We start from the raw sequence: 14,031 nt of genomic DNA on the forward strand, positions 1-14,031 counted from the left end.
CCGCTTCGAAGAGGAGATCAGAGTTACAGAGAAGGACTACCGTCGTCCAGGACGCAGAGAAGAGAACGTCCACATCTACGAAGGAGAGCGTACGTCTCGTCCCAACAGACAGACCAAGATCAGTATCGAACAGGACCGGTAAGTCGAGCGTTTCATCTCCCATTCTCCTCCAATGGCTGTCTGCACGCACGCAAGCCAGATCAACATCAGTCCACCGCTTTTCCTCGCTTCGGCACGCGCGGGCGGATCGGGCGGTTCAGGCACTAAAGCAGTGACATGAACCAGCTCTCCACCCACTAGCGTGTTGCCATGTCAACTGCAGTGTCCATGCTGCTCGTCCAAGCTCCTATCACTCACCCATATCCTCCCGTTGACCTGACTCTCTTCCCGTACCGTTACTTCCCCTCTTTGCTCCGACCAGTCCCACTGACTACCCCAGCTATCGTGAACCTTACCAACGTTACGTCGACGCACAGATTGACGTTCGTGATAAGACCTACGACCACCAGTACCGTACTACCCACGGTCCTGCAACTCATCTCGGGTCAGAGGTCGACATTACTGAGCGTGACTACCGTCGTCGAACCAACCCCATAGCTCAGGACTCCTACTCCCAGGACACATCCGGCTCTTACGTTCAGGACTATCCCACCACTACCTCTGCTCGAGACTACTACCACACATCTCCAGCCAAAGAGGAAGTACGTGTCAAGTCTGAGACTCGTACTACCGTCGACCCTCCCAAGAAACGCAAGTTTGATATGGGATATTACGACAACGAAGGCCAATATCACTCATTCCGTAACGGACTTTACCGTGCTGCTGACCACATTCTCCACCCTATCCACGGACCTCGTCACCACCACCAGCACCACCATCACTCCGAGCCTGTTGAAGAAGTCGTTGAAGAACGTGAGACCATCACCATGTCTGCTCCTCGTCGTTCCGCTGGCCGCTCTAGCCCTAGCAGCGCCGTCTCGATCCCGTGCCACCACATCCGCATCGGTGACCTGTTGTACCTTCAGGGCCGCCCCTGCCAGGTCATTCGTATCACTACCTCTTCTCAGACTGGACAGCATCGCTACCTTGGTGTCGACCTCTTCACCAAGCAGCTGCAGGAAGAGTCTTCGTTCATCTCCAACCCTTCGCCATCAGTGGTAGTCCAGCAGATGTACGGACCTGTGTTCAAGCAGTACCGTGTTCTTGACATCCGCGATGACGGCCACGTTGTTGCCATGACCGAGACCGGCGATGTCAAGCAAGGTCTTCCCGTCATTGACCAGAGCGACTTGTTGCAGCGCCTCACTGATGCTTTCGACGAGGGTCGTGGCAGTATCAGAGTTCTGGTTCTCAGTGATGAAGGTCGTGAGCTTGCTGTCGACTACAGAGTCGTGAACGGTAGCAGACTGTAAACCAGTGCAGGTGTGTTGATGTGTCTTGTCCGTCTCATCACTATGTCACTAACCGATGCAAAGAATGAAACAAGACCCGACCACGACTGTCGTCCTTTAGGACTCGAACAAGGCTTCGGCCAACAGAGCTGGGACCATGTAGGCTCTGAACTATGGACGACAGATGTTATGCCCTCCTTTGATAGTTTGAATGACAGCTAAGAATTGAAATGAGAGATTGTGATTATTGACAATATTTATGACCTGTGTTGCCTTTTTAATGCCTTGAATTGTCCATTGATGTGAATTCCGACCAAGCTTGCCCCGGAGTGATGAGGAGTCAGATGTTGGGGCCAAACCAGCCCTGATTTATTTTGCCCAACCTCCTTGTTTTAGCTACGTTATTGCTGATATCTTGGCGTGTATCTAGGATCATTGACAGGGAGAAGGACCTGTCGAAGGGTCATACAAGCAAGCGATGAGCACACTTTATGAACTCGTGATCAACGTGCCGCTGTAAAACCTGGCGACAAACAACTTTTTGAGAAGTATACAGGGATGTACTAGTCTGCCTAGTATTCTAAAACCTGGTACAGCACTATAACGCGTCAGCTGGTACCTGCTTTATAGATGATTGTTATGAGATGGATCATGCATGTATCCCTGTCGTGGCGACCCTGTCAGGGCCAGTCAGGCATCCAGGAAAAATATGACAAGTAAGATCAAGATCAGGAACACGTTGGCAGATGTCATAGGTGTTTGATGAGCAGCAGGACACGCGAGTTGAGGCTGTTGAGCACACTGCCACAGAGGCGATGGTGATCGGTAAAAATAGTAAGGCTGGCCGGCTTCCTCGGAGCTAGTCGCGTTCCTTGGCGCTATGACACGCCGAAAGTCCCGAATTTTGTGGGGTTAAGAGGAGCTCTGACGATGCTCCTGCAAACGGTTGCTGAGCCTCCGCCGTTCGAAACAGGCTGTCATCTGCTTCTACCTGTTCTAGCTGCAGATTTTCACGGTGCATGGACTTCGATCAAGGTTCTGGAAATATGATCAGTCGCTAAAAGTACCTTTTGAAGCAACATCGGAGCAGCAGGATGCGAGGAGGCTCGATAAAGTTAATGCAGCGTCGGAAGCACAGTTGAAGCAGGAAACACCAAAGCTCAGCTAAGTTGGAGTTGTCAGGAACCCCTTCGTCATTTCTGGTGACGTAAAAGCCCGTTGCGTGTTGTAGTTTGCCTGTCTCTGCATTTGTTCGACTTCCAACTACTTCAGCTGTCTGAATTGTCTCTTGTCTTTCTTCCTCCACTTCAAACATCTTTACTTATCCCCCACAACCACAATTGAATCAATTCAAATAGCATGCTTTCGGAAGGCGCAAGATTGATTGGCGAGAGCGGCAAGAGCTATCTAGCAGTTAGCCCGTTGGGCCAAAGCAATGTCTGGACCGCTGTCGAACAGAGCAAGGATCCGAATAAACCACTCCAAGTGGTCGTCATCAAGGAACCCGGTGAAGTCGACACACTACCAGGATGGCCCAGCTTCCAAAACGAAATGGTCATGCATGAAGTCTTCAAAGATTCGCCAGCCATCAGACAACAGGTTGACAGAATTCCTCCTACCAAAACCGGTGGGCCGCCAATGATTGTCTTGGAAATCACCGAAACCACCCTCTGGACTGCACGCACGAAACGGCCCATGTCTCTGGCCGAAATCAAGACTGTCGCCAAGGATGTCCTCGTCGGTCTTCGAGATGTACATGCTGCCGGTCTGGTATATGCGGACCTCAAGCCTCAGAACATCATGATCGATGGTTTCAATGCTGAGTCCGAAGAGAAGGACGATCATCTCAAAGCGAAGCTAGGTGACCTTGGTCTTGTCATGGAACCCATGAACGGCAAAGTCCAGCCCATCACGTATCGCGCCCCTGAAGTTTATCTTAAAGGCGACATCACCTCTCGAGTCGACGTATGGGGCTGGGCACTCATTTACTGTCATTTGCTCGAAGCTCGCACACGCTTCTCCAAGACCGGTCTCTACGACGATCTTGAAACCAAGACTGGAGCTATGGGCGAAAGGGAGGAAGCTGTCAAGAAGGCTCTGATGAATGACTACAAGCTGCAAAACGACCCTGTATACGGAAACGTCCCTCTGCCGCCAAATGACCCAAGCAAACACAAGGGTGACCAATGGGAACTTTTGCGCCAGCGTGGTTTGGAAGATGGAGAAGTTGATTTCCTCAGATGGGTTTTGAAGGCCGATCCCTATCAGCGGCCGACTGTCAATCAGATTCTGGAAAGCGGATGGCTAGACAAGACTGCAGAAGAAGTAGCTGCGGGCTTCACGCCTCCTGAGTTCGAGCATCTAGAGTACGACCCCAAGCGTGCCACTCCAGACGAGGTCGCCGCACAAGAAAAGCAAGAAGCGACCAACAACCAGCAAGACCAAGGTCAATATTTCAACCAGCCCTCGAGACCCGTCATAACGGAGAAGCGTTTCCACAGCGCTGAAGATGAGGTACCAGTCAAGAAGATGTACGTGCCTAACGACTCATTGACGGCGCCGGCAGAGCAGCAGCAAGCAGGGTCTGCCTCTGCTGCCACTTCTACCCAGTCTGTTCAGACGAGCGCGTCAGCCGTACAGCCCGCATCCTTCAAGAGCGTGGAGACGAACTCAACTCTACAACCTACCCCTTTCAAAGACGTGGGCACCGTCGTTAAGGATACTGCCGCGCCTGTCACCTCTAGCAGCAATGGCTCTACCCAAAGCACTTTGGCTGCTACTCCGTTCAAGAGTGTGGACACGACTGAGTCCAAAGCCATCGCTTCACCCTTCGCAAGCTCCACCACGGAGAGTAAGGTAGCTCCAACTGGTTCGACGGAGAGCAAGATTGCTCCGACCAGATTCACAGACATGAGTGCCATCAGTGACGCCTCGGCCCCTGTACAATTCAAAGACGTCACCGAGAGCATCCAGTCCGCTACGACAAGACCTCCTTTGAACACGAACAACACTGGAACGTTCTTGTCGTACAGATAGAGAGTGTGAGAACATGGAGATCACAAACATTCATTTCGAGTAATCATAAAGCGCTGGTTAGAGTAGCTAATGTTCAATTCATCAATGCAATCCATTTTAATACAACTAAGAAGAGAAGATTTCGAAACAAAAATGCAGATCGTGTGCTGTGGCTCCTCTCCTGTGCTGATCATGACATCGTCAAGTCTCAAAACCCAGGTCTTACTCTTCTGTGGTCTTGACCGAGTTCTTGACCCCCTCGACCACAGTCTCGCTAATGTTCTGCACTCTCTCGCCAACATTGCTGCTGACGTTCTGCACGCTCTCGCCGACATTACTGTTTTCGACTGCGTTCTTGACGCCTTCGACAACAGTCTCGCCAACATTCTGCACGCGGTGGCCAGCTTCCTTGCCAGCCTCAACGGCACTTTCTGCCATATCCACCGCTGCACCTTTGACTCTGTCGAGTTCATTCTTTGCCTGTTCAGTCACAGAGCCAAGATCTTGCGGCCACTGTTTTGTGGCCTTGAGGATTGCGTAGTAGGCTGAGATGAGGAGGACGTGGATGCGCTCTTTGAGAACCATACTAAGGCCATGGCCGAGGAAGCCTTTGATAACTTCGGCATCAACACCGCTGTACAGGCCTCTCACACCTTCAGTGTTGTAGATGTTGGTTAGCGAGCGGATAATGGCAAGTGATTGGATCTGTTGCCAGAATACTAGTCGCAGCACTTTTCGGGATCTGGCAGTGATCTTGGGGTCAGAAGATAGATCTGGTTTTTCTGGTGTGCGTTGTGTGTCTTCTGCCATGGGACGGGATACTTGGGCACGGCTCTTGGCTAGACTGAAGGGGTAGGTGACTGTTGATGCTATGGCTTTTGACAAAGCGGCAATCAAGAACAGGGCTTTGGGTCCTGGTTTATCGCGTTGAGAGCGCGGGAGCAGCGTCCTCTTCAAAAGATTCTGGAGTAAAAAGGTCAAGGCAGGGTTGAGTGTCAAAATCAAACTGGCACTGTAACCAGCCCAGAAGCCTCCAAGACCACGCTCGCTACGGATTTGGAGGAAGATGTCTTTGACGCTGAGCTTGGATGCCATGCCTGGTGGTACAGTAGATGTCTTGTCTCTTGCAGCAATCAGAGCAGCAGTCTGTTTCCTGGTAACGATCTGTTGAATAGGAGTTGTGACGAATTTCGACAAAGCTCCAGCAGCTATGCCGACACTCAGCTCGTTGAAAACAGGCAGGGTCTTGGTGCCCAATTTCTTCTGTTGACGCTGTCGGAAAGCTGTGTATGCGAGGAAGAACAAAAAGCTGTCAATGATGCTTTTTGCGGTATCTGCAGCGCAGCCATTCCAGAAGGCCTGGAGCCCGCCTTCATGTGTGTATATCTTCCGTGCTGCATCGGCGAGACTGGTGTATTCAGCATCGTCTGCTTCTTTTGCGGCCGAGGGAGCCTCGCCAGGGGTTTTCAGCTGTTGCTGGACTTGGAGACGAGTGATGACGAGATCGAGAGGATAAAGAATGATATGCGACAAAGCGGTGCCAGCAGAGCCTGCTACAGCATGGCCTAAGGCAGGGAGACCTATACCATCAGTGCTGGGAGCTCGTCGTTGATTGTCTTCCTGGATTTTGTGGTAGAGCTCGAAAGCATCCTCAAAACCATAGTCAGCAGAGTAATTCAAGCGATCGATGGCATTCATGAGGCGTGTTACCAGCTGACTGTTGTAGACGGACATGATGGCGTGATGTTTCTACGAGTCTACAGGACGAGTCAGCAGGGCACCTCAGGTCTCGAGAAGACGACTGGGCTCAAACGCACCTTTTATTGTGTCTGTCTAGGCACACGCGCTACTCTGCGGGGCAACGATACTTGAGCTGTAGTGTACTGCGGAGGTCATGCAGAAAAGGCGACTCCTTCAGCCTCTTTCAAGTCGACATGTGCAGGTGTGCTGCATCCCGAGGCCACCCTAGTTTTTCCCCAGATTCTGTCGTCATTGCTGAGACGAGCCGAGGCATGTGAAAGTCCACTGTCACAGATGACACAACAGCCATCAAACAAGACCAAGGAGAAAGAAGACATTACTTTTGATTGATATCCAGCTCTGAATCAGTGCGCAACAACAAAGAATGTGTTGGTGACGAGGCAGACCACCATGACCAGCAGTCCGTAGATCGCCAGCCCAAGACTGAGCTTGCGCAAAATGCTTCCACTGTTCCATCCACCCCTTGTCTCTTCGCCGTCTGTCTCTGCCTCTTCATCGTCGTCCTCCTTGAGCAACCGTTGGTGATGCGGTGAGTCTGGCGATGAAATCTTGTAGTAAAACAGTCCTGGAAGAATGAAACTGATCGATGTGCTTCCTGTGCTGCCCACGTATGCGAGCACTACTGACAGAGACGACACCGTCATGGCTACAATGTAGCTCAGAATGATGATGACGGTAGTGATGACCGCGAAACGTCTATCACTCATCTCACCACGCCCTCTCTGCGAATTGCTTCCAGAGTTCAAGAGCGTCGATCGAGATGGAGATCCATTGACAGAAGCATACTCCGGCTGCTTGCGCGAGGCCGGACGCCATTTGAGTACTGCGTCGACTGAAGCGCGGCAAGGATGAACTTGCAAGGGGTATGAAAACATGACAAGCACAACAATTGCTGCTTTACCGATTGTTGATGCCACCGAAGGAATGTCTGCCAATAATTAGAGCTGGATTCATAGAGATGATGAGCTTACTCGACTTACATTGAGCGACAATGTTGCCAGCGACATTGTCACCGAAAGTCAGGTAGCCAGTGATGGCTACGAGCAGATAGATACTGCCCGAGCTACCAATACTGGCCAAGACGACAGAAGTTGTCTTGAAAGGACTGTTGTCCTCAATCTCGTTGAGAATCGAAAACATCTACTAAAATGAGCATTCGATGTGAGAACGAATACAAGGATAATACTCACGTTTTGGTGGCATGTATAAGCAAAGACGATGACAGGGAAACTGGCTAAGACAGGCACAATACCCTTGTCGGGCACGATGCTGATCTCGCCCTTGAGACCCATGTCATCGCCTTTTGCAAAGTGATAGACGACCAAGACAACAAGGTAACCAATAGAAACCAGAGCAATAATGCTAGTGTACTTGAGCGAGTCTAGTCTGCGGAGGAAAGACAGAGGAATAACAACAAGCCTAGTCACATGTCAGCGGGAAGCGGAACGGAGTCGAGACAGGGACATGCTCACATGAAAGCAGTAACCCAGAAATGTCTGTCCAGCAGATAGTCGGCCGCAGGAGTGTCTGTGAAGCCTCGGACCACGCCAGGCATGAGATCGCCAATAATGATGAGATAACTAATGCCGACACCGAAACACTTGATGGCGATTGCAGCGTCGAAAATGACGGCAGCATTGGGGTATGTAATTTGGCTCAGGGCAAAGAAACTCGCGCTACCACGATCCAGGTATCTTGCGCATCTTGTTTGAAGGTAGAGACCGAAGCCAGAAGTAAGACCAGACCAGACGATGACGAGGATACCGAGCAGGATGCCCATGTTGGACAGGGCCGAGGGCATGGCCAGCACGCCGGCACCGACAATGGTGTTGACCAGGTTGATGACACTACTGATCCAGCTGGCCTGGCCGTGGACACCATTTTCCTTGCGACGCGGACGGCGCGACATGCTGGCGGTGCTGTTGGGGCGGGACGACGAGTCGCTGGGCGGCGAACGAATAGAGGCGTAGCTGGTCATTCTGGGTGGTGTACGACTGGAACTGAGGGTGCTGAGCCGGCGACAAGGACTTCAGCAGCGACAGACCATAGTACAAGAGAGAGAGTTTGCGAGGCCAGATGATAAAACCGTCATGTCTCTCATCGTTATCGTCCGGCCAAGCCACGCCGAGCGGCTTTCGGCTGCCGACTGTTCAACAGATCCCAAGAAGCTCGCCATTTCTCGTCACCACCAAACACAAGACAAGACAACATCACACCATCATGTCATCCGTCGCCCACGACACGGCCTTACATACCTTGGCCGCTCTAGAGCAGCGATTGCAACGCGTGCGTTTCTTGCTCTACGGTACCTCTACCGCAACCGACCCGGACACCAACGTCGAAACGCCTGCCGACACAACTGTAACTCAATCCATTGCTTCGAGACTACACGCTCTGCAATCCGACTTCAACTCCCTTCTCTCCAACAACAAGCCTGCTCAGGAAATCGTTGCACTTCGTAATTCTCGCCTGCCCTCCGACTCACTTCCTACCCGCCTGACCTTCTACTAGAATCTCAACTCCAACATGAATCCCCTGATATGACCCAAGATGCTCTGGCTACCCTCGTTCTCTCCCATGCGCCCTCATACCAGGCCACAGCTGCTCGCCTAACCTCTCTCCAAGATCTACCGCTCCCGGATCCTTCTTCCTCGGCCGCCCTGATCCACTTGCTTCCCCGCTTGCAACGCGCTGCCCTCAGACAAGAGAATCAACAACAATCTATCGCCCAACTGCGACACCAAAGCCTTGCTCTACTCGCCAGGTGGTACGACTCGGCCATAATTGGGATGGACGATTGCTGGACCGAGTGGGAAGCCAGACTCATGCATCAAGAGAAACTCGTCAGAAGAGCAGAAGCTGACGAAAGCTAAGACGACAACTCCCTGTGATACTTGTGACACAAGCCCTGTCCATTCAGGACAATAGTTTTGTCACCATCTCTTCGTACTGTTGCATGCCGCCATCCAACTTCTTGAGTCTCGTCTTGAACAAACGATATACTACACCACATGCTGGTAGGCCGTCTTCGCTGTCATCGCTTTCCTCCTCCGATTCACCTTTGTATCCTCCGGTTGAGACTCTAGACAATTCGCCTTCAACCACGCATCGCATGAAAAAGCGGTCATGTGTGATGAGCAAGATGGCGCCCTGGTAGTCGCGAAGTCTCAGGCCAAGTGCTTGTATGGTGTCCGGATCCAGGTGTGTAGTGACCTCGTCCAAGATGAGTAGGTGTGGTGGGTCCCAAAGCACTTTCGCCAACGCCAGTCGCACTTTTTGTCCACCCGAAAGAAGGCTTATGGGCACCTCTGAGGCCACCTTGCCAACTAAGCCGAGGGACGATAGAATGCCGCGTGCTTCTTGTTCCGAGAGAGCACCGTTTGTAAACTCCAACAGATGCGACAGAGCAGTCGACCCGGGTTCGGCCGAGGCAAGGTTCTGAAGCTCTTCGACCGCTTGCTGCGAATACAGGCCAATCTTTGCTCGAGCGTGCCTTGTGATGTTGCCTTTGCTTCGCACACGGCTACTCGTACTTTCTCGTGCATCGGCAGTCATCAAGGAGACTAAGGTAGACTTTCCTGAACCATTCATGCCCACTATGCCTACTCGCTCTCCTGGATGAATGTTGATATTGATGTTGCGCAACACGGGTGTCTGCATTTTTCCAGCGCTGTAGTCAAAATCAACGTCCTCGAGCGAAATCAAAGCTCCTGGGAAGCGGAGATCAGATGGACCGACAGAAAACATCATACGTGGCGGGGGATCAAAGTCAGGGACTTCGATACTCTCGCGTAAACTTTCGTGATAACCTGGTCTGTCCCTGTTCAGCTTGAATCTTGTGCCTTTGGCTGAAACCTCCATGCCCATTCGCTCATTCAACTTTTTCTTTCTTGAGGACACTTGCTTGAGCTTCTTGTCATCTCCTGAGCGTTTAGCCATCTTGATATTCTGCTCGATGGTTGCTTGTATGTGTTTCTTCTGCTTTTCCTGGGCGGCTTGCATCTTACTGAGGTATTTGTATGACTGCAACCTCGCAGTTTCGTAGCTGGAAACATTGCCCTTGAAAGTTTCCAAACTCTGGTTTCGCAAGACGAGAAGTTCATCCGCGACTCCGTCTGCAAAGGCTCGATCGTGTGTTACCATGATCAGCGTGACTGTTGGATCGAGTGTCTGGATGTATCTTTCTAGCCAGACGATAGCCGGCAAGTCAAGAAAATTCGTGGGTTCATCCAACAGTAGAAGGTCTGTCGATTGGCAGAGTGCACATGCTAGACTGCAACGCGTTTTCCAGCCTCCTGATAGCTGGGATACGGGGCTCTCTATTCTTTCTGCTGAGAAACCTATTCCGAGTAGTACAGATCGTGCTCTGGCTTCTGCGCCTGAGGCGTCCATCTGGGTCGGGTCAGCATATCAAGCTTGAAAATTACACGGGGAGCTATACTGCTACTAGAGATGCTTGCACATCGGTCAACATGTCGATGGCATTCTGGGTCTCTTCCTTGACTGTTTTAGGCTCCTCAACCCCGAGGTCGTTCGAGATAACTAGTTTCTCAAGCCTAAATATGCAAGCGGTCAACTGTGCTCTCGTGCTAAAGTCGGTACCTCTCACCTTTCGCAAGCAGCAGTCAACTCTTCCTCTAATTTTGTAAGCGTTTTCCTTGCTCCTAGTCCCCTCACACCACTTGTTTTTGATGCTCGGTGTCTTGCTTTGGCGACATCACGTTCCAGTTGCTCACATCTCAACTCACGGTATACTTTCAACATAGCAGTAGGGTCGTCGACGTTATCCATTGCTGTCGACAACCTACTTGCTTCATGCACTCGACGCTCGCGTTCTTTGTCGCTACGCAGAACGTGCTCGAGAACAGTTTCTTTAGGCGAGACCGGTGCCTCAGAAAAGCCATAATCCTCAGCCTCTTCCACTTGACCTAAAAGCAACACGCGTATGGAATCAGGTAATATCAGTCCTTCGGCTATTGCTCTCAAAAGTGCTGAATCATAACAATAAGCGTATTACATGATTGACGTTCCCTCGAAGGATCGGAATTTCTCTGCTATGCTTACTGGATTTTCCTACACCATTGCGGCCCACCAAGACGTAGTGTCTACCAGGATGTAGCTGCAGTTGAGCATGGCTCAAGACTTCGTGATTGCCGATCGTGATGCTGAGGTCTTTGACTGTGATCTTGGGATTGGTTCAGCCCACTCTTCCATCCTGTATTGCCAGTGCTATTACCTCAGTCGAAGCAGATTCTTGTTTCAGTGTATGGAAACGGCTCTGTTGGGTGGTAACATTTAGGACTGCTCTTTTGGCCACAACCATGATTCTGAATTGATAAGTGAGATGCCTGTGAGGCAGAAGTAGAAGAACATGGCTAGTATTTGTATGCTCAAAAACACTCAGAGATGTGTTTGACCAGGGTCACCTATGTGTGGTCACTAGATAGGGCACCGCACTGAAATAAGGTTGACTGCGGTGACCCAAATAGTCATCTCCTGAACTACAAAGTCCTACCTATCATGCTCCGAAGATCGCCTCTCCGTAAGCAAGCCTGGCAAGTGCTTGTGAGGTTTTGCAATGTAGAGCTGATGAAGAAGTGGCAATGTTGGTAGAGTGCATATAATTTCATGATGATTCCTCAATCTCTGATGTGCGATGGTCTTTTTTTTTTTCTTTTTTCTTTTTCCGTTGGTGAGATACGTAGCAGACGATGGGGAAGGCTAAGGAGGATTAGTTATGCAGGGGCTCGGAGAATATAGCATGCAGAAATGCTGCTGACGACAGCAGGGAATAAGTATCCTGTTATGGCTTGCTGGATGCGTTGTCAGCAAGAGCCGTTCTTGCTTTTCTCAGGGCGAAGAACACAAGACCTCTATGTGTCCTGGACGATCGGTCATTCGGGCTTGAGTGGACCGCGGAGAATTTCTCTTATCCACCATATCCGTTGTGTCTCGGGAGCGGGTCTGGAGAAGGGTCTATATTTAAAGATGACATCGCCCACAGATAGTTTTGGTCCACAGTAGCGTCGGTCGTGTCAAAGGTGTTTAATTCTAGCAGATTGCTCATACTGCAAGAGGATAAGATGAGGCTGGTGACAGTAGTAGTGCCTGGCACCATGCCACTTTCAAACTTGGCCGAGATGCATCGCCTGTGGGGGCGTGTCGGGCGACGTGTGTTTCATCAACAGGCTTGCGTCGACTCCTGAAACAAAACGCATCTTCGACCGCTTCTGAGTCTTCAATCTTCGTCTTCACCTTTGTCGCATCATCACGACTTTGGTTGTCCTTTCTACGACGACCACATTATTCAAGTCCAAAGCGGAACGTCCTTCGTTTATCGTCTGCTCTTGTTGACTTTCTGGCTCTGAACCCTTTTTTCTTGTTGTCCTACCGTTGCCTCTCCTTTCCCCGCCCACCACCACCAGATACGCGCGCGAGCCGTTTTGTTCTCGCCAACAAACGTCCTTCTCTTGCGCTGCCACTTCCAAGCCTTTTGATCCTTTTCACGAGCTTTCACTCTTGATTCCATACAAGCCTGCTGCAGTCTGACACGTCGCCCGGAGCAATTGTCCACTGTCACTTCCATCAACGCCGATCCACCTTCTTGCTTACGTCCAAACTAAGCGGCCTTCTTTGAACTCGCATCGCATCTTCACATGACCCACAGCTCGCTCGACTCGCCATCTCTGCAGAAAATGGAAGGCAATCGCCGCGATATGTACAGCGGACGCAAACCGAGATTCAGTTGTGGTCAGATCATCGGCGATCCATTTGCCCTCGCAACTTCTTCGATAGCCATCGTACGTCGTCAATGGACCTTTGGCTTCTGATCCAGCCGACGCAGTTTACTGACATGGTATAGATCGCCTGGCTCATCGCCTTCGTGGCTTCCATCATCGCCAAGATCCATGGCCAGTACCCCAACTATTCATGGTGGGCTCTGGTCTACATGTTCTTCTGCATCGTTGGAGTCTTGGTCACCGTCGCTTCTGACTCTGTCTTCACCTACCATGTCGCTGTAAGCAAGAGTCTGCTTTCACATGCTTGCAGCTTCCCTTGCTTACTCAATGCTAGATTGTCGGTTTCCTGGCTGCTGGCCTTGTCTTTACAACATCCTCGGTAAACTCCTTGGTCTACTCGTCTGACGGAGCACACGAAGCAGCCGCCGCCGGCTTCATCCTTCTCTCCATGGTCGCTGTGCGTCTCGACTCTCTCGCTATATAGAAAGAAGGCACTGACACTTTGTCGCAGATCGTCTGGATTTTCTACTATGGATCCCAGCCCACTGCGGCCAGTCGCAACGTGATCGATTCCTTTGCCCTCCACAGAGACAGTCGCGTGCCATCGCGCATCTCTCGCCAGCCTCAACACAACAGCTACCGTCCCGAGACCTCGATCTCCCAGCAACCACAAATGTATACATCGGCCCAGCTCAGCGGCTTCGAAACATCATCACCCGTCACTGGCTTCCCAGGAGGTGCTTTGGGAGCAATGGACAGCAACCGCGACAGTGGTGCTCGCTATGGACAGACAAACAGCTTGGCCCCTCATACAGTAGCAACAGATCGACCAAACTCCACTGCCGCAGCTCCAGCAGAATACCCGTACCGTGCGAAGGCCATTTACAGCTATGAGGCCAACCCCGACGATGCCAACGAAATCAGCTTCTCGAAACACGAAGTCTTGGAGATCAGCGATGTTAGCGGAAGATGGTGGCAGGCCAAGAAAGAGAACGGCGACACTGGCATTGCACCAAGCAACTACCTCATTTTGTTGTAGTGCCCGTGCTACAGTCACTCGTGTTTGGACATGGTTGGCCGAACAGCGTTGGCCTCTTGCTCTTCTGTTTTTCTGCGCATGATAC

General features: G+C 51.2%; 7 protein-coding genes across 7 annotated transcripts; 4 read left to right on the forward strand and 3 right to left on the reverse strand.

Annotated features, from left to right (window-relative positions):
• Positions 1 to 761: 761 nt before the first annotated feature.
• On the forward strand, positions 762 to 1,412 carry M437DRAFT_36576 (nucleic acid-binding protein; the record flags this gene model as incomplete). Its single annotated transcript, XM_041019475.1, has 1 exon — positions 762 to 1,412. The coding sequence occupies one exon, from the start codon at positions 762 to 764 to the stop codon at positions 1,410 to 1,412; it is 651 nt and encodes a 216-aa protein (XP_040884594.1).
• A 1,338-nt stretch (positions 1,413 to 2,750) lies between these two features.
• Positions 2,751 to 3,716, forward strand: M437DRAFT_37493 (kinase-like protein; the record flags this gene model as incomplete). Its single annotated transcript, XM_041019642.1, has 1 exon — positions 2,751 to 3,716. A coding segment is annotated over one exon (966 nt), but the record flags the coding sequence as incomplete, so codon positions are not given.
• A 912-nt stretch (positions 3,717 to 4,628) lies between these two features.
• On the reverse strand, positions 4,629 to 6,104 carry M437DRAFT_37003 (mitochondrial carrier; the record flags this gene model as incomplete). The annotated part of the gene is made up of 1 exon (XM_041019553.1): positions 4,629 to 6,104. One exon carries the CDS (start codon positions 6,102 to 6,104, stop codon positions 4,629 to 4,631), a length of 1,476 nt encoding a protein of 491 aa, XP_040884596.1.
• A 407-nt stretch (positions 6,105 to 6,511) lies between these two features.
• M437DRAFT_36493 (putative amino acid transporter) lies at positions 6,512 to 8,145 on the reverse strand (the record flags this gene model as incomplete). Its single annotated transcript, XM_041019463.1, has 4 exons — positions 6,512 to 7,095; positions 7,148 to 7,307; positions 7,358 to 7,586; positions 7,640 to 8,145. The coding sequence occupies 4 exons, from the start codon at positions 8,143 to 8,145 to the stop codon at positions 6,512 to 6,514; spliced, it is 1,479 nt and encodes a 492-aa protein (XP_040884597.1).
• A 242-nt stretch (positions 8,146 to 8,387) lies between these two features.
• Positions 8,388 to 9,040, forward strand: M437DRAFT_38465 (uncharacterized protein; the record flags this gene model as incomplete). Its single annotated transcript, XM_041019838.1, has 2 exons — positions 8,388 to 8,625; positions 8,679 to 9,040. The coding sequence occupies 2 exons, from the start codon at positions 8,388 to 8,390 to the stop codon at positions 9,038 to 9,040; spliced, it is 600 nt and encodes a 199-aa protein (XP_040884598.1).
• A 43-nt stretch (positions 9,041 to 9,083) lies between these two features.
• Positions 9,084 to 11,490, reverse strand: M437DRAFT_37653 (ABC transporter ATP-binding protein uup-1; the record flags this gene model as incomplete). Its single annotated transcript, XM_041019678.1, has 5 exons — positions 9,084 to 10,559; positions 10,609 to 10,723; positions 10,777 to 11,158; positions 11,232 to 11,352; positions 11,404 to 11,490. The coding sequence occupies 5 exons, from the start codon at positions 11,488 to 11,490 to the stop codon at positions 9,084 to 9,086; spliced, it is 2,181 nt and encodes a 726-aa protein (XP_040884599.1).
• Positions 11,491 to 12,862: 1,372 nt separating this feature from the next.
• On the forward strand, positions 12,863 to 13,946 carry M437DRAFT_80221 (high osmolarity signaling protein; the record flags this gene model as incomplete). Its single annotated transcript, XM_041027313.1, has 4 exons — positions 12,863 to 12,967; positions 13,030 to 13,185; positions 13,242 to 13,364; positions 13,419 to 13,946. The coding sequence occupies 4 exons, from the start codon at positions 12,863 to 12,865 to the stop codon at positions 13,944 to 13,946; spliced, it is 912 nt and encodes a 303-aa protein (XP_040884600.1).
• Between the last annotated feature and the right edge of the window lie 85 nt (positions 13,947 to 14,031).

The sequence above is a fragment of the Aureobasidium melanogenum genome (genome assembly GCF_000721775.1).
Source record: "Aureobasidium melanogenum CBS 110374 unplaced genomic scaffold scaffold_1, whole genome shotgun sequence".
Lineage (NCBI taxonomy): Eukaryota > Fungi > Ascomycota > Dothideomycetes > Dothideales > Saccotheciaceae > Aureobasidium > Aureobasidium melanogenum.